Source organism: Oryza brachyantha, chromosome 10 (genome assembly GCF_000231095.2).
Source record: "Oryza brachyantha chromosome 10, ObraRS2, whole genome shotgun sequence".
NCBI classification, from domain to species: Eukaryota; Viridiplantae; Streptophyta; class Magnoliopsida; order Poales; family Poaceae; genus Oryza; species Oryza brachyantha.
The window spans coordinates 7,661,852-7,689,838 of NC_023172.2; the positions used below are offsets into that span (position 1 = coordinate 7,661,852).

The window sequence follows — 27,987 nt, forward strand, 5'->3', positions numbered from 1 at the left end:
ATACATAATAGTTTTTTGTTCGTAATAATGGATAGCAGGTATATTTGTGACACAAAAATTAAAATGAAGTTGTTGTTACTCATTATTAATGTGAATTACTTGATGAAGGCTGATATAACGGTGTATGTTTGTATGTTGCAATCTCAAGAATTTAGAAAAGGTCATGTCAAAATTTGCATGTTTTCCATATAACATGTCCTAAATATCATTACATGGTTACCACCGTTCTCATACATTGTTTCGGAAAGTACTTGCCACGGTTACTGTACGAAACCGTGCAAAACCATGCGGTAACCATGAATATCCGCACGGTTTTGAATTCAATTTTTTTATTTTTCAAATTCATCGCGGTTTTTACGACATCCACGGTTGCCATACAGCAACCGTCCTAGCGGTTACCACGGTAGGGATGATGGAAGAAACGGGAAGTGGAACCCTGATAACCACCGTCCACCGTGGATCTTTTCGAAAGTATTACAACAGGCAATTTCAGCAGTCGCCATCGTCGACTTGAATATGTAATCAGGCTTTAAAGAAGGTGACAATGGCATAGCAGCGCTGGAACTTTGTGACACAAAATAATGATGCCGGTCTTTAAGCATACAAGAATATCAGGTATGAATTTAGCCAAGGTACGACATTTACTTGTTTCGAAGCTCATTTAATCTGCCTATACTACTTCAATTGTTACAGAAAACGGGGTACGTCACTATGTTCTGTCTTGAGACTGTTGAAGTGATTATCAGTTCAGAATTGCAACCATCATGATATAAACAAGTATATACTCCTAGCAGTAATCATGCTAATGAGGTTTGAGCAGATACTATAATACCAGATCAGAGGCGTCAACTCCTATGTGAAGAAACAAAACATCACGTCAGTTCCATGTTCTAGTTGAGATATTACATGATGAAGCCAGATCAATGCAATCCAAAAAGAAGATATGTAGTAGAACACAAGGAATAGCATTTAGAGCAGAGATCAGCAGAACCTTAAAAAAAATGACGGGATAACATTACTTTCACTTTGCAAAACATGAATTAGTGGAGTATATCCATATTCAATGATGCAAGAACTTATTTTAAACTTAGTCTGACAAAAACATATAAATGCGTAATGCTGGATTTCCATACTTCTAAACTGCTTATCTTTATCACTGGGGAACATTAGTTCTTTTTGGGTTAAAAAACTTTACACTTCCAAGTTATCTCATAATTTGCTACTATAAATTCATGAATGTTTAGTACTCCTAGGTTTTTATTAGACCATGCCACAACCACATAATGAAATGCAACATTATATAAATGAAGAAAAAGCAGAGTAAAAAGATTTTACCTCATAACATGACCTATCCAGACCAGCATGCTACAAAAACTGCCACTTAATAACAAGCTATCTTTCTAGTCTTGACTCTTGAGATGTGAACCTCTTGCTCCACTTAATAAGAAGCTGTTCAATGTCAGCATCCATTCTTGTACCCCTACCTCCCCAGACTAACATGTGAGCAAGATCGGTCACTGAAGATCCGTCTACCTCATGCACCGTTTTGAAACCCATCCTCGTATAGAACCTAACGAGCTGATTAGAAAAAGAAATACTGGTAAGAACACCATTGAATGCCTGCCTGAACAAATACAGGCCCAAAAAGTCCAGCAAAAACAAAGGAAAAGAAAAATTATGCGTTTTGTGAGGATCTATTACTTCAAACCAGGAATGATGAATCAAGACTTGTAAATATCGAAATTTAAATGTTGTGTCAGCAGGAGTAAGTAACATCACTATCAACAAGGTCAGTAACTAAACTTCAATAACACTAGGAAATGATAAAAAAATAAAGAACTAAACTATTTCATTCTTATCAATTGTGCTCCATGTATTGTTTCCAAGGTGCCTTCTCTGTTTTTAATGTCTCCTATATACCAAGCGAATCGCATCAGGAGCAATTCGTCGAGCACCATCCGCGCAGCACAGAGAATCATCACACTACTCGGCGGCGGCAGTACCTTAGAGTGGTAGGTAGGCGTGTCGTTGATGGCGAGTAGCTCGGCGCGCTTGCAGCCGGCGTCGAAGCCATGGCGCACGGCGACGGCGCCGAGGAAGAGGCCGAGCCCGAAGATGGGCCGGTCGGGCACCCGCAGCGTGGCGCGGGACATCCGCATGGAGTCGAGGTGCAGCACGGAGCCGCCTGGCCAGGGGCGGACGACGCCCTGGGCCCGCCCCAGCTCCTCCTCCTCCCCCTCCCCCTCCCGGCCGCCGCCGCCGCAGCGCCGCGCCGCGGTGACGCGGAAGAAGGGGCCGAGCGTGGTGAGGCGCACGCGCAGGCCCTGCGCGCGTGACGCCGCCATGATGTCCGGCATGGTCGGGAGGGGCACAGCAGCGCGCGCGGCGGGGTTCGCCGTAGTGGGCGGCGCCGGCGCGGCCATGGAGAGGAGAGGAGAGGGAGTGAGGGAGGACACGTGGCGAGCGAGGAGCTGCGGATATTTGGGTGGGAGCTGCTGTGCCTGTTTGTTCCGCTTTGCTGCGATGGGCTCCGTATCACCTGGGCGAATTTTTTCTTTTCAGAAAAATAAAATCGTTCCTTTTTTGTGGGAGAAAAACAAATCGCTCTTACATCATATATCAAAGAAAAAAACACTCCCAAATATCTCTCGTGCATTTTCACTCGTAAAATGCATTCTCATCTACGATTTGGTTGTATCAACTCTCGACATATGAACTAATAGAATGTTTCAGACGAAGACAAGTGAAACCTTGATTGATGTCAGTGAATCAAAAGACTGAACAAGAAACGAGATTTTTAGTCATGTAAAGTTATACTTAGGAGATTTCTTTTTAAGTTTCGTACTGATTTTGCGATTTATTATTGCCATTATATTTTTCTTTAACATGACATTGACTTTACAATCTATTTCTGAGATGAACTATTAGTCCAAATATTTTCTCTAAATACCAAATTACTCATGTATCCTTTATGGGCATAAAAGCAGACTAATTTAACTCGTTAGAAGTTTTTAAAAAGATAAAAGATTTTAGCTACCTTACCTAACGATGATGTTAATTTGTGTATTTATAATATCCCACACTTAAATAAAGAAAAAATTGATAATAACTAAATTATAGAAGTAAAATTTAGACTATTAGACCGTTGCACGAATGGACAACTAGAGACCTTAGCTATGGGCAGCTTGTTGAGGTGTACGAAACAAAGTATATATATTGCAATTGAAGTTCGGACAAATTCACAATAGTTAAATTAATATGGGTCATGGGTGTCAATTTCATTGTTTTCCCTTTATAAATAGTAAAATAAGGAGGGAAGGAAAAAGACTATCTCTACCAAAGCGCCGCCCCCGTCGCTGCCAAACCCCATGTAAAGGCACTAAGGGCATGTACTATGCGGTGATATGGCGAGTACCCTCATCCACCCACATGCGAGATTTTCATCCAGCTCGGACTGGGTCACGCCCCCATGAAGCTCTCCGTGCCCTGCAAAGGGAACTCTTGCCTCGCCAGGCTTTTTTTTAAAAAGCAAGCATCTTTTTGTCAGAACAACCAACTTTCTGTGAGAGAGTCAGAGAAGGCAGCAAGCAGCGCATGCTGAGCTCGGCCGCCTCTCATGCACTGCCACCGAGAGCTCACCACCGAAGATCTTCACCGGCTACCGCGCCGTCGATCCGTACGGCCGCGAGCGCTGCCGCGGCGTCGATCTAGGCCGCCCCAACCGCCGATGGGCATCGCGCTGTAGATATGGGCTGCCCTGACCGCTGCGGGACGCCCTGGCCGCCGAGGTTGACCTGTCGCCGGCGACATCGGCCGCCGCCGAAGCAGACTGAGAGGGAAAGAGAGAGAGCAGAGAGAGAGGAGAGAACGGGAGGGGGAGTGATGAATGCATAAAAAAAAGTTTTAGTAAGACCCACATGAAGAATGGTGCACTGTGGAGCATGAATCCTATGTATGGCTTTGTCCTACGTGGCATCTCCATTTTTCTGAGGAAGTGACCTGCATACTGCATGCCCTAAGGAGACTTCGCCGTTGCTGCAGGTGCTGACTATCACTGACTCCATCGCTAGCTACCTGCTACCGCAGCTGCTGTGCTGTGCTCTGTTTTTCTGGTGCCAGTGCTGCTGCTCTGTTTGATCCGCTAGTACGCCGGAAAATTCAACTTTTTACCGATCTCACGACTGAGCGACTACAGATTTATCGCTCTTCTCTTGCTAAAACTCAACTGATAAATAGTGTGAGAAAGTTAAAAGTATGATGAAAACAATTTGGAAACTTTTCACATTCCGGCCCAGTTTTTGAAAAACGAAAATCGTAGGTCAGATTTTTTTATAGAAATTATGGGAAATGGATTCGGATTTTTTTTCTTGAAAACGAAAACAAATACGATAAGGGCACTATCTGTCGCAAATTCGAAACTTTTCTAAACTTTTCTTGGATTTTTTTTGCAGGCCCATATGCTATAAATCCACAATACTAGGTCAAATAGTCTAGCCCACTTCATCAAGTTAATATTAAGTCCTTAACTAGTAAAGACATATACACACCAACTTTATTTTTTTAATGACTTGTAATAATCTAACATATGTGCACTTTAATTTATAATAATCTATAAACTCTAACCTTTATTTGGTATTAAGATAATCATTAACAAAGTAATCTATGAACTTGGTTATAATTATAAAAGGTAGTATGGTTAGTTGCTAATGTTTGTGATTTTTGATCTACTATTTTCGAAAAAAAACTCGGTTTGAAGATTTTTATAATACGATAAATTTTTGTTACCGTATTCGCTCCGATTCGTATTCGTCCCATTTTCGTATTCGGTAATATTTGACTCTATTTTTATATTCGAGGTTTCTGATTTCGATTCTAATTTTAAAAAAATATAAAAATAAAAACAGTAGATATGATGGTTTCCGTCGGTTTGTAAGCCGTTTTCATCCCTAGCTAAAAGCCCCGGTGGTGTTGGAGGCAGAGCGATAAAAGAAGAAAAAAAGTGAGGATCTTCGTAGATTCCCCAAATTCACTGGATTTGTTGCAAATTCAAGGTTCATGCCTCCAGAGCAAATTTATTTTTATCTCTAGTTGCATTGATTTAAAAAAATATCGATTTTGATCGGCCATGGTTGCAATCTAATACTCCGATCGATAGGCTCAAATATGATTTTTAGAAGTAGGATTATTGTGTCAGGAATCAAGCTTTGAGCTATGAATAAAAGTTTAGATCTTTTTAATTTCTTTCTAATGATTGTCGTTTGGTATAATTCGGATGAGTCATTTAGCTTAAATTCCGAAAACAGTGCTGCTGGCTTGGTAAAACCGGCGCAGCAATGTGGAGATGACAGAAGCATAACTAGATTTTGATCATAATAAAAATGTTGTAGCCAGTTTTCTGTACGTGTTCGACTGGTATCTATTTGTTAAAATTAGTTTTGCGGTTCAAAAGTTTGGCATGTTTCTGATTTTAAGTTTTTCAAAATATATAACTAGGAATTACTGGTGCTATTTTTCAGATTCCGCTGTCGCCGTTGTGACACCGAGATATCAACGAAGTTCATGCAATTGAATGATGAACTTGCGTAATTCATATGTGGTGAATGAAATGCCATGCTATTATTATTGCCCGATTATATATTAATCATGTGATCATGCATATTATTCAATTAAATTTATTCATGCTACGAGTTGAAAATTAAGTTCATGATGTTTGTTTCGAGTTTCACAATTTTTGTTCTTTTCTGCTTAATCGTTCAAGTACCCTGCATTCTACTAACACATGGTTTTTGTTTCAAATCGAAATCGCGTTGTCCAGAATCATCATAACAAATATAGTACCTTAATCTAGTTTGAATCTGTTTTTGGTCGTGAACCTTATAACTGTGTTGTGGGCTAGGCCCAAAAGTTGGATGCCTCTAGGGCTAACTCTAGGACGTCATTGATCATATATATTAGTAGACATCATTTTTAGGTGGGTTTTTCTTAAATTATTATCTGGTCAAGGTTTCGCTGCTAGATCTGTTCATGAAACACCATATTCATGGTATTAATCTTTCATCTGTACATTTAAGATTGTGTTTTTCTTATTCTAGTGAATTTTTTCAATTGTTTATAGGAGGTAACCTTCATGGTGAGGTTAACTCCGTGAGAGTATGGTTGATGATGAGTACACGTGCGGGTAGAGTGGTTGCAAGGTGATGATTGTTGATCTGAAGCCTCAAAATATGAATATCTTCATGTAATCAAATTAAACCTATTGGATGATCGGGCACCTAATCTCGCATCACCCATCCAGTCCAAATTCTCACACATATAAGACTATGATTTGCCAAACAAACGAGCTAGGGCCTATCTTGGGTAAGGTGGCAAAAGGCTAAGAGATCAGAAGGTAGTGACTAGGGGTGAATAGAAAGCTCGTGGCTCGTTAGCTCGCTCGACTTGTGATAAACTCGGCTCGGCTCGTTTTTTTTTCTAACGAGCCGAGCTAGCATTTTAGCTCATTAGAGATAACGAGCCAACTCGAGCTGTCTCGTGAGCTGCTCGCGAGCCTAACGAGCTAGACCAAGGATGCACGATTCGCTGGCGTTCATCGATTCCACCCCGGAATGCATGTGTTCAGTACTTCATAGGTTCACCATATGATTTGTTGGTTCAAACTTTAATATTTAGATATAATTTCATATGATTTGCATGTTTGAACTGAAAATTTGCTTGAATAATCTATTGAAAAATTGTTTAGGTTAACTTTTCATGCATGGCTCACGAGCCTAACGAGCCAGCTTGAGCTTTGTAACGAGCCGAGCCGAGCTAGGTTTTTAGCTCGTTATGATAACGAGCCGAGCCGAGTCAGCTCGTTATCTTAACGAGCTAGACCGAGCCGAGCCGAGCTAACTCGTTATCCACCCCTAGTAGTGACATGTGGCGAGCTCAACAACTAGCAGATTTGACTACCACGTTCTCAAAGAGAGTTAGACCCAACCGTGCCATAATCTTCGGAGTTGTGGACTACATGGTGACGAGTGCCTATGGAGCTAGGGAGGAAGAAGGAAGCGAGGATATGTCTTGTCTAGCCTAGGGTTGGGAGGGGGGTTGAAGAAGAGGAAGGCTGTTTGGGTGCTTCCTTTGTCAAGAATTTGCTGATGATGGATGCATGGAAGAAGAAGGTGGTTGCCTCCTTTTTATGAGTAATTAAGATTGAGATGAGAATTTGTATGATGATGATGATGAACTTGTGATCTATTCATGACCTTGGGTGATTTTGTGTATTTTGTACTAATGATATTAAACTAAATTGTACTAAAATATATAGGTTAATATAATATTATGTTGGTATAATTTTTATACATTTAATGCAATTATAAACTAATTATTAGTTATTGTGACTTGTTGAAAACAAAGTATAAAATACTAAATAAATTGAGGCATTAATTCCTAATTGTAAGCTGAGTTGTTATAATTATCTCCCATTGGACACATGAAAATATTTTTCTCAAATTGCAATAATATGTATTGTTTAACTAACAAACTTGGACGGAACTTATTACTATAATTAGTACCGCCTCTGTTCCATATTATTAAACTTTTTATCCTTGCTTGGATTTATCAATGGATGAATGTATATAATTTATATATGGGTCTAGATTCTTTTGCATCCATATGAATATAATAATTAAGCAAAGCCATAAAGTCTTACGGTGCGAAATGGAGGGAGTATTACATGTATGTATTTACTTGCAAAAAATACACTGTAATATTGAGTTGATTTTGCTCATGATAGGATTTGGTTAGTATATCTGTATATGCATGTGATCTAGTGGAATATCTCAAAATAGGTGCAAACTTGTTTGACCACTTTTTATGCAATGGAGATTGCATTAACCAAATTGAAGTATGTTTGTATGTGTATGTGATCTAGTGGAACATCTTCGAAAATATGTGCAAACTAGTGAGACTGCTTTTTAGATAATGGATATTACCTAAGGGATAATCCCTTCAGTGCCCATGAAACTTTAGCGAATCCCTTTAATGCCCTGAATTTTGCTTACTTCTTTATATACCCCAAAATTTGATTTTGATCCCTTCCATGCTCTTCTCGTCAGCTGACTGTTAGCCGACCATCTAGTTTCTATAAAATCGACCATTTTACCCTTTGGATAAACATAGAAAATTTATGAATCACATTATTAAAAATATAAAAATTTATTGCATAAGACCATTAATAGCTATGAGTTTGTTGTGATATAAATTATTTATGATAAAAATTTATTTTTAGATAATATAATAAAAATTTGTATTTATTTTATTTTTTAAAAAGTCATAAAAATAAGGAGCATTCATACAAAGATATGAGTACCAATGCTCGCGATTTTTTTAAGAGTGGTCCCAATAAAAAAATCTATTGTCCCATTAAATTTCAAATAAGAAAATTAATTTATTATTATTTTTTTAATTTTATGTCAAAATTTTTGACACTAATTATGTAGTCTCTTTAGTTACACAAAATGCACTTACTATGCACTCAAACGAAATTTTCTATCGTTTTGTCGAGCTTATATTCAAACCTAAATCATCAAGGGAATTAAAGACATTTATCGCAAACTTAATGGTGAAATGATTGGAAATGTAATGGCAGGGGCATATAAGGGATCAAATTGAAATTTCAAGGGTATGGAAGGAATCAGGTAAATTTCGGGGGCATAAAAGGGATCAAGTGAGCTTTCAGGTTTACCAGGGAATTTACCCATTACCTTAAGCAAATTGAAGCATCTAGCTTTTGCAACTAGTGAGATCAATTGGTAATTCGATAAGCATTCTTTTAGCTTAATATGTGGGAAACACAAGGGATGCAATGTCAAGCTTTCATCTCTGCTTTATTCTCCGTTCGGTTAAACTTGATCTAGTGGAATTGAATGTGCTATTCCATGAATTTAATTATTGTCAAGACTCTAGTTGTAACAATAGATTGACTTGTTGTGTACACATCAAGAAACACATTGAGTAATGACTTGAGTCAACTATAAGAAATATGGACTTTTTTCTATTTCATTCATGCTATGCTTATTTTTCTCGAAAATTATAAATAACTGTCAATGATAAACTCGGGAACACAAATGCACAAAAGATTGAAGGGGACTCATTATCCCCAACTGTAGTTAAACATAGTGGATGACATTAGGGCTGCCTTTGGGCAGGTAGGGGATAAGTTAACTTATCCCTGGCACGAAAAACGTAGTAATAGATTAATATATGATTAATTAATTATTAAAAAAATATAAAATAGATTAATATGATTTTTTAAAATAACTTTTATATAGAATTTTTTTAAAAACATACCATTTAGTAGTTTGAAAAGCGTGCACGCGGAAAACGAGGGGATAAGTTAACTTGATTGGGCAAAGAATGCGGCCTAGGCTGGAGATGCATAGCCCCATGCTACACTTCTGGCATTAGTAATTTAGTTCTTGAAAACCTCACCTGTGTGTCCCATACTGGCTAGTCCAATCAATGTACTCAAGCGTCTCAAATTAACTTCAAATTTACAGGGGACAATATTCTGTATTCATCCTTCTACAGGGTACATGCAATTCGAAGAGTGCTTATAAATTAAGGAATCATGAAGAGGTAACAACAACCTTTGTCACAGCTTAATTCAGTAGAGTACCACTCTCTTTGCTGAGTAAGTGAATAGCATCTGGAAAAACAAGGCCATTATGGGTCAAGTCTTTTCCTTGGAGATTGCAAAGGAAGTCTGTTCCTACTTACCAAACATAAAATAGAAGAATCAATTCTAAATAATGAACCTCTTTACCCTTGATGTGGTCAACAAGAAAATGATGAACATATGCTTTCTCCATGCCCTTACGGTAGAATTTCTTTGTTTAGTTGTGAAATTAATCTCGGAACTAATGCTCATACCACTACGGATTTTATTCACCAAATTATTACTTATGAGTAACAAAACATTCCTTTAGAATCTACTTTGCCTCATGTTTGTATTATGTTATGACAACTATGGAATGTTAGGCCAGTATAGTGACATATGTCACGAGATACATCTCTTTTTCTTTATGGCATGGATACAATGCGCACCAATATGTACCATGCCTGGTGTGTATCCAATTTGAGTGGTCTTGATTTTGTATAAGTGAATTTGAGATATGTGGCAAACATGTAGTCATGTAGACAATTTGAGATATACCCTAGCAGGTATATAATTATCTTATCAAATATAATAAACATCAATGCACTTCCATGTAATCGCAAAAAAAAAAAGTTAAATAGTAATGTCCACTTTAGATCCCTCTAAATTTGGAAGGATAGGCTTCATGAATTTGACGTATAGACAAACATATGATGCTAAAATGATTTTTATCCTCTACTTGGGTCAGCCTCCGTTTCATATTAATCTCTCTATATTTCACGGTACTTAGATACTACAAATCATGTTTATCAACTTTGGGAGGTGTGATGCTATATGTTTCAAGGTATCATCTCCGGCCAATTAGTAATAATTTGGACAGTAGTACTATCATCGACACACTAATTTGACTATTAATTACTAGTTTAAATTTTATAAATAATATTTTGAAGTTGTTTTTGAAGAAAAAAGTCTAAGTATCTTACTATGCTATTCTCAAAAGAGGCTCTAAATTTAAAAATGCAGGTTCACGCATTTTTAAATATCATTTTTAGATATAGAGGACACACAGATGGATATCGCTTCTACCGAAAACATATATACAGGCACTAGTAACTCGTTTGCATACGCAGAAATCAAGCCGTACGTGGAAAAAAAATCAAATAATTTCACATGAAGGCATACCTATGCAACCAACCATAGAAACCATTCTCTAGGAAACGAAAGCTGAAAGAATATTTCGTATTTTACTAGTTTCCTCGTCACAGCTCAAGAGATTTTTCTTTGAAATATGTGCGTGTGTGGTAATACAGGTTTTGAACTAAGCAAAGCTCACATGTACCGCCTCACAATTGAAGCAATTCTTTACTAAATGAGGATGCTGTTCTATCATTATATATCTCTGAAATTTCTAATGTGTAGTTTGTCCTATAAATAATTTGAAATGAAAATGTTACCAATAACTTTGATATAGCGCATGGCTACATCCATTCTGTTTTGGAAAAAAAAAATTAAAATTTAGTTTCTGAATTAGATGGGAGAAACTGTAACGAATATATGGTCCTTATACGATCTCAGATCAAATGTAATTTCATTGTACAACTTTTAGATATTGTCTATAATTTTAATATAAACTTTTGTCACTGTCCTATTTATGTGTATACTCATATGAAAAAGAGTAATGGTTGTGATGGTTGATGGTGAATCTGTTATCTACGAACCACCAATACTCTTCTATTTTTTGAAATAAAAAATAATTAAGACATATATACCAAATTATTTTTGTTAACTCTATTTTAATAAGATGCTAATGATATTTTTTTACTAAAATTTCATTGCACCACACTTATAATATGCTAGTATGAAAAAATGTGGTTTTTTTTTTCTTAAAATATGATTGTTTATATTTTCAGCTGTGGCTCCTTAATATATAATCACCTATGAAATTATGTTTGTCATAGGCAGTTTCTTAATATAATCAGATTAGGCTATTTCTACATGTGGTTCTCTTTTTGATTTCCAGATGTGATTAACAACACGATCCCTTCTCTAGTCACAAGTAGATTTTTTTTCCCACGATCTGCCAATAGAAATAAAACAAGTCTGTCTAGAAAAATTATTTTCGGTATAATATATATAAGAGTGAGGTTTGGTTACATGTGCCCAAATATGGCAAATGATAAGTACACGAGTGCATCCAAGTAGACTTGCAACCAGTTATTGATTATCCACGCCATATCATAACCATGTCATCTGGGTAAGACCTCGGCAAAGATTAATTACCCATTGGAATTTGTGGTATGGGGGAAGGCAACCCATTTTGCCCACGTTTTCATACCCGCTTATTATGTATAAATTCAGAACTAAATTTTCTAAACTCGTATTTACACTAAGGGCTTGTTCGGTTGTTGGGGATTTAATCCTCAAGAGGAACAAATCCAAGGAGGGATTTGGTGGATCCCTCCCATATCACCCAAACCCTGTGGAGAAATAAATCATCTACTTTCCCTAATCCCTACATTCGGTTTTGGCAGGGATAATCCCTGCATTCAGTCTGTGCGCTCACCAGGCTGGTTTTCGGACAGTGCCGCCATGGACGTGTGTGCTATGTTGCTGCAACCATGATGCACACCAGACAAAAAACTACGTCTACCAAATTTATGAGTCCATAATTACCAAAATTGCCAAATATTGCAGCATTGGTAATGCTGATAATATTTAATAATGCTTCATTAGTGCCATCAATCATTAGAATTCACAACATCAAGCATATAATAAATGAATCCATGCTGGCCATTTTGTAGCTAAGGGCAATATGAAGATATAGCTAAGAGCAACATCAATCACGTGTTCATCCTTCCTCTGCCCTCTCTGATGATCATGCATTCAAATCACTCTGATCTCTAATGATCATGGATCATCCGCTGCAACCATAGCAGAGAGAAAGTTAAATAGTGTGATACACAAGCACTCAAGCATTTGCAAGTGAATGAGCCTCTACCACTTTACCAATAATGAATCTACTAAGCAGGAATTTAAATGTTGTAACAGTAGAACAAAATGAACCGAAAATTAAACTGGTGAAGAACACAAGAACACAGTGGTTCTTGGCTAGTTACTACTCAAGTACAAACTAAGGCTGGTTACTACTCTGCAAGTGCAAATTGAGCCTGGTTACTGCTATGCAAGTGCCAAATAAAACTAATTCATGCTTGAAACAGCCTTCTTTCTACAGATCAAGTACAAACTAAGCTTGATTACTGCTCTGCAAGTGTTAATGATGAAAATAAAACCATTACCGTGCTCAAGAAAAACAATGTTTAACATATATTGCTAATGATTACTATCATGAAAATCACACAAAGTCATGACATTAGCTAGCTATTTTTTCAGGTTAAGGATGGTTGTCATAAATTAGAGAATATAAAGAAATAAAATCAGTGAAGTTTCATATTTGTGATTTCCTAATTAAAATTTAAATTACCAAAACCGATGGAAGGGTAGTTGTACCTGCTAGGCCATTTCATTTCTTAACCAAATCAAAACAGACTCTAAATCCTCATCGCATGCACTCACAAAAATTTCCCTATTATCTGCATTCTTGAAGATAGTCTACGCTTTGGTCTTTTCCTCTTTTGTTACTTCCATTGAGTTGAAAATAGCTATGCATCTCTTTATTGAAAAATCACAAACTTCCTTTTCTCTTGCTGCATGTGCTTCCTTTTCTCTTGTTAACTGTGCAGCTTCATCTTCAACTTGCTTGGTTCTCATATCAAGATACCTTTCCATAAGAGCTTCCACACCAGCACTTTTCCTTTGCCTTTTTGGTTCCTTTTCTTCATTGTTTCTTGTCGCAGTAACAACTCTTCTTTGTAGCATCTGTGTATTTCTTTCAACACGTGCAACATCATCTCTGATTCGTTGCAGTCTTGCATCTGTATCATCTTGCCCATCATAAGCCAAGGTGTCTTCAACATCTGGAAAGGTAGCAGTGCTGTTAAGGAACTCATATTCGTTCTCAGCTTGTGCAAGAATAGGGAACCGTGATGGTTGAGTGGATGTGAAGTTATAGGTTCCTTCAGCAGTATGCCCTACACAAAGTTTTTGATTGCAATAAAGAGTAAGGAAGAAAGCAAGGATATTGATAAGAAGAATTATAGGCTTATGATACAACTCACCATCGTAAAGCTCCCCCAAGGTCTCAAACAAAGGAAAAGATTTGTTGCGAAATTTCTTGGATTTAGGAAATGACTGCATAATAAAAATAAAACATTGAATATATGCATAATATAACAAACCATAATTAAGTAATGTTCAAAAGTAAACTTACAGCAATTATATTGTTCCATATAGCTGGTTCAGCCTCGATCATGCACCTCTGATTGTTCCATGAAACTCCACTTTGCTTTCTAGCCTCTTTCAATAATCTATATTCTCTTTTTAGCTCTTTCTCCTTTTCTTGTATTTGGGACTTTGTGAATGTCACATACTTATCCCTCTCATGAAATTCCTTCACAATCTTATTCCATGCATCTGTAGTCCATCCATTTTGACCCCTATAATCAGCGGTGTTGTGCTCATGAAGTAACTCAACAAGGGTCTTCTCTAGGACATGATTCCAAGATGCTCTTGATTTTTCTACACAAATCAAAAATTGATGTATAATATGGTGTAATTAGTTCTCAAACTTGGATTTCACATATTATATAGTTGCATACCTCTAGGAGAACCTCCATGGTTTTTTGTAGAGCCACCTTTGGGAAAATTCTTTTGAGCAGCTTTAGACACTAGCATAGTCAACCTTGGAGAACCTCTTCCGAACATATTAACTATGGAAATATGCACAACACAAGATTTATAACAAAAGCATAACTAATTCATTGCACAATATTTAAATATTCTTATAACCCAAGAGAGATGCTTCAATGTCATAATACCATGTATCTTAACATTGATCATCTAGCATAACCAATTTATTACAAAACATTAAAACAATTTTTCTTGCAACCCACTAATTCCTATGATGTCGGTAATCATACCACATTTCTTGTGCTATCATCTCTCTTAGAGCATTGCCTTGATTCATGCCTTGATCATTGACTTCATTATCAGCTGGTAGATCAACAAAATTTTGTGGGTCAATATTATCTGGTTGGTCATCCAACCATTGTTCATCACCATTGAGTGACCGGATAATATTATGCAACAAAGCAGCAGCTACAGGTATCTTTACTTGGTTGTTTATTTTATGGAAGGTTTCAACTTTGAGGATGGGGAATCGCTTCTTTATGATCCCTAAAGTCCTTTCAACATGATTCCTCAATACCGCGTGCCGATGATTAAATAATTCCTTGTAGTTCTGAGGTCTACGATGACCCCTCCCAAACTCCTTCAGATGATACCTAACTCTTCGATATGGTGCAAGGCAAGAAGCGGTATTGGCATACCCACCATCAACCAAGTAGAATTTTCCTGGAGGTACTTTGAAACCATTGTTCATTGCGGAGCTAAGAACTCTAGCATCTGTAGCTGACCCCTCCCATCCACTAGATATGAAAGTGACACTCAGATCAAAATCACATGCTATCATCACATTTTGGCTAAGAGTCCCTTTCCTATTTCTAAATGGAGCAGCCTTTTCAGATGATATGGATACGGGTACATGGGTGCCATCAATTGCACCAATGCAATTCTGAAAAAAAAACTACATGTCACTTTCAGATATTTAAAGGTGTAAATTGATTAGGGTAGAAGTGTTAAAGTAAGCACCTTGAAGTAGGGATAAAATCGAGGATCTCTTTGAATTTTCAAATGCACTTGATTAGGATTAGAAGGCTTCAGAAATCGATTGGAGAGTGTAGGGATAACCAAGTTGAAGAAATGTTTTATGTGACGATGAAAGGTTTCACTACCGTGCCCAAATTCTACTTGAAGATCCTCATATGAAGCATTGTGACTAAGCATGTATAAGAAGAATGCCAGCTTCTCTTCAACCTTAATCCTAGTATCACGAACCAATCCTTCAATCCTAAGGTAATTGGCTAGGGCTCTAAATATTTCTGGTTCCATCCGAAATGTTGTCCGACAGTTCTTGACATGTCCTTCAAGTAGCTCCCGAACATGTTCCTCCCCTGTTAGCTTCGAAGTATGTCGACGCTTCTTTTCCTTTCCTCCACTAGAACTCATAAGATGTAGTGCAGGGAAAATAAACAACATCATTTCATCGTCCCCCTCTTCCCTCCTCTTTCTAACATAATCTCTTATTGTTGTAACCATTGCAAAACTAAAAAAATTGAAGCCATACTTAAGAAATTGAGAAATGACAGAAATATTATATTCACATCATTAGAATGCATCAGCTCCAAAATAAACAAGTATTGATTGAGAATTGTAGCACAACTACAACATGTATCACTGAAAAACTTTAAGAAAAGGAAATAAAATAGATTACTTACTACTTGGAGATGGTACAGGGTGCAAAGATGGTGGGGGTTGGTCTTCTCCAACTCTAACCGGCACAGAGACAATCTAGAAAGTAGATACAACATACATGAGTAAAATTATAAGAGTTGTCATCAACCCATGGTTAATCTGAACTAAAAAAAATAGTTCACTCCCGATATGTGATTGAACCAAATTAGAAATAATTAATACTTACACAAACAGTCAGTGTATGGACTGTAGGTTTAATTGGTTAGCCGGACAATACACAATCAATCAGTGTATGGACTGTAGGTTTAATTGGTTAGCCGGACAACACACAAACAGTCAGTGTAGAGAAATAGCTCTGCATTCGATTTGCAAACTTATATATTTTAGTTTCAATTTTACCCTTATAGAATAATTAATACTTACACATATATTTTAGTTTAAAATTTGGTTTGTGGTGCTTTCAGATCCATAGCAGTATTACCATCCTTAATTAAGAGTTAACAACTTCTTTGCGCATGAGATAGTTTGATGTGAGGGATCTGCACAAAAGATTTGTATGGCTGGGCTGGAAAAGGATTGGGCTAGCAATCGAATTAATAACTTCTTTGCGCACCATTGGAATTCATCAAATGTTCTTGAAAAAAAAAACGAATACAAGACACAGCAGTAATGAAGTGAAAGTAACTGGAGGCTGGCACCACTCGTCGCTGAGACCACGCTGCCACCAAAGGAAACCACGCCGCTGCACCCCAGCTTCCGCCACGCGCCGCCACAAGGAGGAGTAACAAGCTAATAGCGACGTCAAGAAGCGGGAGGGGACAGCGGCAGCAGCAGACACGCTCATGGTGGCGGCAAGATGCGACCCAAGAACCCTAACCCTAGGTCCCAACGAGAAGGAGGTGAGGGATGAGGGGAAGAACGAGATACGTACAGGCGAGAAGGTACCCACCGGAGAGGACGGCTGCCAAACCGGCGAACCCTGTGGCCTCGTCGTCTTCGGCTTCACCGTCGCTGCCGGCTCAAGTCGCGTGTGCCGCCGCAGCGTTGCGCCTCATCTGCGCCTCCACGCCGAGGATTTTTTCCACACGTGTGTGCAAGCTGATTTTTTCCTAGGCTGGGTTGAGTGGGAAAGGCTAGGATCGGGCGGGGAAAAATACCAACTGGGCTTAAACGAACATGCATTCTTGCACGGGCTAGGATTCAACTCGCATGGGACCGATCCAAGTGGATTGTGGCCCAATCCCGGCTGTTTCCGGCACAACCGAACAAGGCCTAAAAGAAATTATCAAATTTGACTAAAATTTGGTAGGATGATTTGTTATGTATAAGAACATGTTTGTGTAAATTTTGAACAGTTTCCACATATGAGAGTAGTATGTATCAACATGTTAGTAGAGAAACTCTGTCACCTTGCGTCCAGCAACTGACAGGAGCCAAGCTTTTTTTTTTGTGCCAAGGTCCCATTCATAACTCCATCTGACCATATCAAGTCCCACAAGTCCTAGCACTGAGGTTAATATCCATGGTATGAGAACAACATGGGGTTCCCATACCAGTACCTCATGGTGTCTCGGGATCTAGGATCGGCACTTGGGAGGGGTCGGGTTGTCTTGACCCTATTCCCGAGGAGAGGATAGACCTAGGCTCGCTCCCAACAAGAGGGGCCGGGGGTTTGGGCTGCTCCAAGCTCCTCCCCTAAACAATAAATCGGCGTTAGTTACCCTAATGTCCAACATATAGGTTCTACTGTTGGTGTTGTGGAAACTAGGGTTTTCATATTATTAGACTCAAGCTCACCCCTATGGGAGGGGTCGAGGATTTCATGAGAAATAGGGGTCTTCTACCCCCTCGGTTGGGTCAGGTTGCCTTGATCTCCCATTAAGAATTAATTAGCATTGTCGTAGCTTGATGTCAGTTAGCTAGGTGCCATTGCCAGTGTTTTGGGAACTAGTGTTTGCATATCATTATATCACGGCTAGGCCTACTAATGGGTTGGATGGAAATGGATTAAATGGATTGAGTTTTAATTTGAATTGTCTTTGGTTGGGTGCAAATGGATTGTTACTTCAAATGGTTTGGATTGGATTGGGTTATAGAGATATATGGATTGGTATGGACTGGGTTTGGTTAGGTGATTATAGGTTTTAAATGGATTTAACCTGTGAAGGGCAAATGGATCCTTTAATTGGGTAGTTAATGGATAATAGAATAGACATACGTGGGACCCACACATATAAATTGATCAAAATTTGTACAAAGTTGCTCTTATACATAATAAATCATCCCACCAATTTTCAGTCAAATCTGATAAGTTTTTATAGTGTGAACGCGAGTTTTAAAATTTTAGATCTGAGTTTATACATACCAAATAGACACATCCATTCTAATAAGTGGGTTGGATCTATTTTAACCAAATGGTTTGGTGTGGGTTAGACTAAAATTGAAGTTGAGTTGATTTGGATTGGATCCTAATAAAAAATAATTAGTGTGGGTTGGTTTAGTAGACTAACTAGTAAAAAGATGGATTGGAGTGGATTTGGATTAGATTTAAATCCATTGGCATGCTTAATCACAGCGTCTTAGGAACTATATTGCTTGCTCCCTTGGGAGGGGTTGGGCCACCCCAATCCATTTTCCAAGGATGGGGTAGGTCTCCTCGGTACCTTAGCATGCCCCCTTCAGGGTGTCAAGATGCTCTGACCTCCTTTGCTGAAAAACGAGCTGGTGTTCGGCAACCTAACACCGGACGTCCGCCAGTGTGGCGCACCTATGAGTACCAGAAATGGGGGCCCACTTGAAGCATCTTGCAGGCCTCGGATAGGTCTCACCTACCACATTTAAGGCAATATTTCAAGACTGTCATTATAATTTTGCTAAATTAGAGATATGACATCTTGGTCCATATTGACTCATGTGTGCCCTACATGTCAGTGTGATATTAATGATATATCTCCAACTATATAAAATTATAATGGCACGATTACAAATTTCCCTATTTAAGGCTATGCATGCATTATGTTTGACACGTGTGATATCTGATATGGTCCATGCCATGCATCAAAATTAAAAGTGATATGAGGACTTCTATTATTTTGGTTGTTTATTCCTCCTATGAGGAGAGTTGGCAGTGGATGAGAGTGTTTTCACTTACAACAAAAGTCTAGAAGTCAATGACAAGGGTGATGGTGGCAGGTTCACTTGCACCCACATTGTTGTCTTTAAAAGCTGTATAGATTGCATTAAGCCCAAATATTCGTGAGGAATTATTTTCCACTCAAAAATAAATACATCTTAAACCACTATCATATGTTTTTTCGTCGAAGGATAAAACATCTAAAATATTTCTTCATAAGTGCTGAACACACCGTTGCAGAATAGGTAAAAAAAATGGGACGTCTAGGGGCCGTTGTCGCGTCGTAGTTGCAAATATGGGTCCACCTAGGTGTTAGTTAACTGAAATTTTTGAACATTTCAGTCGACTCTACAAAACCTATATAATAGTATGGAAATCACCAAATTACCGCGGGGTTACATGGTACTATTATTATAACCCATAGTTTCATGAGGAACTGAACATACGGAATTTGTGACACTCCTTATAGCTTGCAACCCTTTACTCGGTGCATCGGGGGTACTTCCCCTTGCTTGCGGATGCTTTCCCGGCCTGCTTGGCTCGCTTTGCTCTCGCAACCTTTCTAGCCCGCTCCTCCATACGTGCCTCCTTCTCTTCGTGCTCCCTCGCCAACGCTCTAAGCTCAAGCTCGTCCCGTCTCTCCTTCTCAAGCCTCTCTTATCGCCTCATCGCCAACCTACGCTCGATGCGTTCACACTCCCACTCACGCCAGCTCTTCACCATGTGAATGTCGTTCGCATCCATCTCTTTGTCAATCCATTCCACAAAATCACACAACGGAGGGGGCGACTTCGGTTCCTAAAAAACATTGAACATTTCATGAACTAAAAATGGTAGGTTCACAAACTTTTCACATTTTTTACCTCAATAGGTTTCTTCGTCTTTGCCTTCTTCCCTTCCGGCTTGGGCTGCGGTGGCTTCGGCTTCTCTGCGCTATAGGCGTAGTTCCAACACATCCAAAACCTTCGGTTGTATGTGTCCCAATCATCACTTCTTTGAAACGCGCATTCGTCGCCACACCAACACATTGGACGGGGAACATCAGGAGGTGGCAGCTAACGGACACAATATCCCTATTTATCCTTCTTAAACATCCTATATTCCGAGCACCAACAAAACGATCTTACTACCATAATTACATAACACAACGGTTCCGTAAATTTTTTTAAAAAAATATGAGCTAACATGGTATCAACTCTCACGAACACAGTGCATTAATCTCACAACCAATGTTCCATCAAACGGCACGTAACACCACAGTTAGGATTAATATACGTTTAGGGCTAGCTATCGTATAACCCCAAGCTTATCCATACATTTCTAAAGTATTAGTACCAATCATACACATGACACGCTACTAAAATGCCCCCACAATACTAACCAAATGGGGGGTTCAAATTGAGCAAAACATCCACCAAATTAGGGTTTTACCCCGATCTACTCATTAAACCAACGAAAACGAATGAAGCAAGAGGGGAGCGGTGGAGTTTACCTTGCTCTTCAATTCCCCAAAAATATCCTACGAAAAAAGCTTTCCAAATAAAGTGGATTTGAGAGGAGGTGAAGGAGGGGAGAGGGGGCGAGAGGAGGAAGAACAGAAGGCAGAGAACTGAATGGGCTCGGGTGGGGTGCGCGGGGGGGGGGGGGGGTCGGGTGGCTAAGTCCACCCCTCCCGAGGACGACGCCAATGATGCTGGCGCCGTCCTCTGCCACGTCAGCCGACAGCGTCAGCGTCATTGGCGCCGCCCCTTTGCCACGTCAGCCACGACCCCGCCTTGGCCCATCTACGTCGCACGATGACGGTGCCAACGTCATTGGCGCCGTCCTGTTGAAGGAGCGTGCCAACGACGTTGGTGCTGTCAAAGGGTCTATATTCGGAAGAAGTTTTTAGGAAAATTCTATCTATATCACAAACTTTTGAGCTGAACTAAAAAATACCAGAGAACTTCTTACCTTCCCAACAAAACCACAAACGCAACAGAAGTGAATTGTTCATATTTTATAGGACCAAAATACCCCTGTGCACCGTGGATAAGACCGGGAGACCATGCAACGGAAGAAATCATGTGCGACACATTGGATCGATCATTTCTTTTTCTGTGGAAAAAGACGTGCGACAGGATTGGATTGATCATTCCTTTTGTTTTTAAATCTCCTTTTCTTATGTGGGAAAAAAATAATATCATCGGTTCTTCTTTTATTTTTAAATCTCTATTTTTTTAAAAAAACGTAATTTTATTTTTAGAAAAAAATCTAGTTGTTAAAAACTAAGATGACATGGACGGTGAGCACCTTGTATTTTTATCATTATATCTTAATTACGTGCACCTACTCTAAGAAAATTTTCGTCCAAAGAATATATTATCAACATTTTTTTTTCACAGAAAAGGAAACGATCGATCCAATCTGTCACACGTGATTTCTCCCGTCATACGATCTCTCGGTCTTTTTCACGACGCACAGGGGTATTTTGGTCCTATAAAATATGAATGTTCCACTTCTGTTGCGTTTTATGATACTGTTGGAAAAGTTCTGTGGTATTTTTTGATGCCACTCAAAAGTTTATGTTATAGATGAAATTTTTCCTAAGTTTTTTAAGAGTCTGTTTGTAAAATAAGTTTTCCAAAAAAGACCAAAATGTCAAATTCATCTATAAATTCACCTTCAAGGGTTGCTTGTTCTTGGCAAAAAACCCATTTTCTCAAGAGCTTTTCCTAATTAAAAAACAAAGATGGCATTCTTCCTCCTGTGCATGTCCTCGCTTCTGCTTGTCTTTCTCTGTTCATATGTGTTCCAGCTGTTTGCTGACGCTCGCCGCCGTCTTCCACCTGGTCCACGGCCTCTTCCGCTCATCGGCAACCTCCTCGACGTCGCCGGCGAGCTGCCGCACCGCTCCCTGGCGCGCCTCGCCGGGCGGCACGGCCCGCTCATGACCGTCCGGCTAGGCACCATGGTCGCGATCGTCGCGTCGTCTCCGTCGACGGCCCGCGAGGTCCTCCAGACGCACAACGGCAGCCTGACCGGCCGCGTCCCGCCGGACGCGTGGCACGGCGTGGGGCACGCCGCCAACTCCGTGTTCGTCCTCCCGCCGCGCCGCAAGTGGCGCGCGCTGCGGAGGATCGGCACCGAGCACCTGCTGTCCCCGAGGCTGCTCGACGGCGCCCGGCTACGGCCGCTGCTGCGGGACGCCGTCCTCGGCCTGCTCGACCGAGTGTCGGAGACGTCGGGCGGCGCCGGCGCGGGAGGCGCGCTGCCGGTGGAGGTCGGCCACGCCACGTTCGCCGCCATGACGGACATGCAGTGGCGCGCCATGTTCTCCGTCGGCCTAGACGACACGGAGGAGAAGGCCCGCGTGCTGCAGGACGCCGCAAGGGGCGCCGTGGTGGTGTCCCTGAAGCCCAACCTCTCGGACTTCTTCCCGGCGCTCGCCGCCGCCGACCTCCAGGGCTTGCGGCGCGGCTTTGCCAGGCTGGTGGGGACGGTGTACCGGCTGATCGACGAGCAGATCGAGCAGCGGATATCGCAGCGCCGCCGGCTCGAAGCTGCTGGCGGCGACGGCACGGCGGGTGATAGAAGCGACGACGACCTGTTAGACGTGCTGCTCGACATGTCGGAGCAAGGGAAGGACGACGGCAAGGTCGCCATCGACAGAGAGCTGATGAGGACATTTCTCGCGGTAAGTACATCATCACCAGGCAGTATTTCTTTCTCTGTCATGAACATTCTTCTCTTGCTTGTTTTATCCATTACGTGATGACATGATCGGCATCATGATCATCTAGTGTAGTGTACAATCGTGACGACGTTCGATGAAATCCATGATTAAATTGTTTGAGAATTAAAGATAAAAATAAAAATTAAGCAAGATTAATATATTACCAATAATACCAGCGAACCAATTCTCTAGCTCCGCTTTATGGCCATCACAACATGGACGTCTCTAGCTAACCAGTAAACCAATTTATTGAAATTCATTAGAGGTTTGCTGAAATTCATTTGAAATTAACAAAAACCAATGTCTTGATTCGGGTCAAAATTCACTAGCTAATGGAAACTGTAAACCCTTCCTTATGATAAAAGAAAAGGTCACCTTTGTTATAAATATGTGACATTTAGGACAATATTTGGTTAAACTTTTAAAATGTTGTTCATTAATAATTTCTCAAATGATTAGTTTAAAAATAAAGAGACTGCATGGTACGTTTGGATTAGGTTTGAAATGTGCCATGACAATATCATAAGTCTAGCATGTTTTATAAATTGATGGTCAAAGTTTTTGCAAATTGGATAGAATCATGTTGTTAACGTCAAATATTTATCACCTAATGGAATAGCATGAAAGCTAGCTAGCTATCACAAAATTGATACTAGGCATATTTTCAGATCCAAATTTATATATGAGTAAGAATATCCTATTTGTATACAAAACTTGTCAACAAAACTGAATAGTGATTTACATCATTACAAGGACCAGAAAAAACAACTTACCACAACTTTAAATTGTCAACATTACTGATAGTATCATAAATAGCCGTTAATTAGGAGCACGGGGCCCAGCCCATGCATGGTCTTTGTCTGTCTATCAACCTGGGCCTTACTGGGCCACTCTTATGACGGCCTGTACATGTACCTACTTCAACTAAACGTACCGTTCTCAGTCCGAGGTGATGTATGTTGTACGACCTTTAACATATTTAATACAAATAAAGTAGAAAAAAACTTAATGGGAGATATGCCGTCCGTTCCCGTGTTCAGCGTTTGATCATCTGTCTTATTTAAATTTTTTTAAGAAATTGAAAGAAAATTAGTAACACGTTAAGTATTATTCATGATTTATCATCTAATAAAAACAAAAATATAAATCGTAAATTTTTTTAATAAGATGAAGAGTCAAACATTATGAATAAAAAGTGAAAATTGGTTTATTTTGGGACGGAGGGAGTAGACAATTAAGGTAATACTTATTGTAGATTTTTTTCTCGTGGTCTTAAAATTCCTTGTACTTGTGAAAAATGAACGGGTAAAAATACATTGTATTTGTGGATGGAGAATTATGATTGTGTCTGGACCGAGGATATAGATAGATTTGTATCTCCTTCAAATTCCTACTACTATTCACTGGATACATGTTTGTACAACTGAACGTTGAAGGAAAACTATTCACTAGATAGTCATATACTCCCTCCGTCTCATAACATAACATAAGATGTTTAACTTTTATACTTGTAATGTTTGATCATATATCTTATTTAAAAAATGATGGAAATATTTATTTTGCTCGTGAACATGACTTATCTTTTTTTCTATTTGTACTAAATTTTTAAATAAGACGAGTGGTCGTGACAAAAAAGTCAAACATCTAATATTGTGAAATGGAGATAGTAAATATAAATCACTAAGTACAATATAGTTTACTTCATGGTGCATGGTCTCTGATTATAAAAAATTACTGCATGCTTAGAACAATATCTCACCACCAGTGTGTCCTTGTAACTTAGAGTCCCCATTACTCCGGTGACAGTGGGATCTCATGTGGCTAGATCTCATCATGCACACCATCAAACATAACCATGTATCTAGCCTCAACCATACAAATTAATCAACCACATAACTTCACATCCAATGAACAGCAACTAATTAACCATCCAAACTTCACTGTTGCATTCATGCTCTTGCATAAAAGCAAAGAATCCTCCACTGCTACTCCTGAGTTGACAAACTTTGAAAGCCGTCGCTCCTAGAAACATGCATCAGATGTCTCTATGTACCCAAAATTTGCACACATCCTCTTTTTGATACATTAATACCTGTGTATGCAAATTGAGTTGATTTTCTTAATCAAACAACTAGACCAACTATTCTACATAATTTGGCTTGTCTAAAATGACCTAACCAAAAGCCAAATTATGATAGTAACACAGTGATTAAATTCCACTGTAAAATTAGTCATTTCACGGTCAATCCCATTTAAGCCTCTCCATTTCAGGATATATTTCTAGCCACAGTCGATACAATCGCAAGCACGATCGAGTGGGCAATGGCAGAACTACTGCAGCAGCGAGAGACAATGAGTAAGCTCCGGGAAGAGCTCAAGAACGTCGTCGGCTCCAAGACGCACGCCGAGTACGCCGACATCGACCGCCTCCCCTACCTGCAGGCCGTCGTCAAGGAGACGCTCCGGCTGCACCCGGTGGTGCCGCTGGTGCCCAACGTGGCGGAGGAGACGGTGGAGATCCACGGCCGCGCCGTGCCCAGGGGGAGCACCGTGCTGGTGAACCTGTGGGCGGTGCACCGCGACGCCGCCGCGTAGCCGGAGCCGGGCAGGTTCTTGCCGGAGAGGTTCCTGCACCGCGGGCAGCATGAGCGCGAGGCGGCGGCGGCGAACCGTGCCCTGGGCGCGGCGACGACGGAGTTCGAGCTGATCCCGTTCAGCGCCGGGCGGCGCGTCTGCCTCGGGCTGCCGCTCTCGACGAGGATGCTGCACGCCATGCTGGGCTCGCTGCTGCATCGCTTCGAGTGGACGCTCCCACCGGAGGTGGAGGAGAATGGCGTGGACATGTCGGAGAATCTCGGGTTGACGATGACCATGGCTACACCGCTGCGAGCCATAGCCAAGAGCGTGATATGACGTCTGCAAGCTAGCTTAATTTGTCGTCTATATGCATGTTTTAGCTGCCAATTAATCAAATATTTGGCTTACAAATTAATCTCTGTTCACGCGACCTAGTTTTCTTTCCCTAATACATGATATTGTAATGTAACGTCTTAATTATACTCTCCAAAGTTTATGATTGAATAAACACGAGAACGAAGAAAATGTTTCCCGGCCGTATGCACGAAGGTTGATATATTTTTCGATTGAGGAGTGGTGAAGAAACACGAATATCAAGTTCTCAATCTCTCTGTTACCTTTGAGTCATCTAGAACAGTCAATGACACTCTTTTTACTGCTGGTCTGTGATTGGAACAGGCAGCGTTTAATATTAGAGCAATTTTATAGTCTTTAACAAGTATCAAGAGGTACCAATATTTTAGAGTAAAATTTTGGTATCTCTTTAATACCTAGTTACTAGTAGATACCAAATTTTACACTAATGGCCTCTTTGATTCGCAGGATAGAAAAAACACAGGAATAGAAAAAACATAGGAATTGAGATAGTGTGATTCTTCAATCCCACGGGAAACAAAAACACAGTATAGGATGAAAGGTGCTTTTGATAGTGCTATAGGAAAAACACGGGATTTCTCTTCCAGTTTGAATTTAAACAGATAGCCGTTAGCCTTCAAAGCAAGTACTAGCCGTTGCATGTCCTTATACATATTGCTGTAGCTGCAACTGGACATCCACAAAATTAGCTCACCTTCGATTGTATCGGCCAAGCATGGCAAGAGCTCAAATGTGCCAATTCATTTGGTAAGTCATAAATGATTTTTTTCTGTTTAATATCTATGTAAGGATTACCAACTTAGTTCCTTGCTTTTACTCTCCTATAGATATTGGTAGAACAAACCATCAGATTTATTATTTGTTGTTGATTTCCACTGTGATTGTCATGGATCCAAGTTATCGACGACGGTCACAAAATGAAGATGAGTTCATGCTTTTTGTTCTCCCTACCATCGAAGGAGATTCATCACAACCATCATCTAGTAGGAAACCGATGCACACATCAAAACTTTCAGGGGGTTGTCGTGTTAATGAAATCTTAACAGGTCATCAGAGCCTAAGCAAAAGGAATTTTCGCATGGAAGTTAATGTTTTTCGAGCTTTAGTCGATAACTTGCGTGAGAACCGACTACTTGCTGATGGAAGAGATGTCTCAGTAGAAGAACAAGTTGCGGTATTCTTGTATGCACTAGCCAAAAATGCAAGTAATGAGACCTTGCAAGATCAGTTTTAACACAACGGGCAAACAATAAGCAAGTATTTTGGGGTTGTGCTTGATGCAGTTACACAACTTACATGTGTATATATACGGCCACCTTTCCTACACCCCCATCATATCTTGAGAAGACCAAAATTTCACCCCTTTTTTGAGGTATGAACATATTCATGTTTTGATTCCTTTACATTGAGTTAAACTAATCATTGTACACAAAAAGACTTAATCAAGGTTAAATTTATATTTGTATAGAATTGTGTTGGCTCTATTGACGGGACACATGTACCAATGATACTTTCACTAGACCAGCAAGAACCATACCGGAATAGAAAGCAAACAATTTCTCAGAATGTTATGGTAGCTTGTGACTTCGATCTGAAATTTGTACATGTACATGCTGGCTAGGAGGGATCAGCTTCAGACGCAAGAGTTCTTCAAGATGCACTTAACCATGGTTTTGAAGTACCTCCTAGTAAATTTTTTCTTATAGATGCTGGTTATGCAAATACAATACAGTTTCTAGCACCATATCGTGGGACAAGATATCATTTAAAGGAACAGGGCAGAGCTAATCAGAAGCCACAAAATTATAAGGAGTTATTCAATCTTCGGCATACACAACTCAGAAACCATATAGAGAGAGCAATTGGTGTATTAAAAATGAGATTTCCTATACTAAAGACCGACTCACACCACCCAGCTCGTAAACAAGTTGACATTTCGGTTGCTTGTTGTGTTCTACACAACTTCATATGTCTGCATAATGGAGATATGGTGTGGCCAAGTAATTGTCGTTTGGAGATTGATCCAGATCATATTGTTGATGTGCCAAATGGAGATGAGAACTATAATGGTGATGTACAAGAATTTAACAACTCTAGAGAAGCTGGAAATAGAAAACG

General features: G+C 39.8%; 1 protein-coding gene and 1 pseudogene across 1 annotated transcript; one reads left to right on the forward strand and one right to left on the reverse strand.

Annotated features, from left to right (window-relative positions):
- Window positions 1-569: 569 nt before the first annotated feature.
- On the reverse strand, window positions 570-2,490 carry LOC102710441. The gene is made up of 3 exons (XM_040528369.1): window positions 2,004-2,490; window positions 1,336-1,578; window positions 570-852 (listed from the first exon to the last, which is right to left on the reverse strand). The coding sequence occupies exons 1-2, from the start codon at window positions 2,421-2,423 to the stop codon at window positions 1,393-1,395; spliced, it is 606 nt and encodes a 201-aa protein (XP_040384303.1). The 5' UTR covers window positions 2,424-2,490; the 3' UTR covers window positions 570-852; window positions 1,336-1,392.
- Window positions 2,491-21,933: 19,443 nt separating this feature from the next.
- On the forward strand, window positions 21,934-25,830 carry LOC102711019 (annotated as a pseudogene).
- Window positions 25,831-27,987: the final 2,157 nt, after the last annotated feature.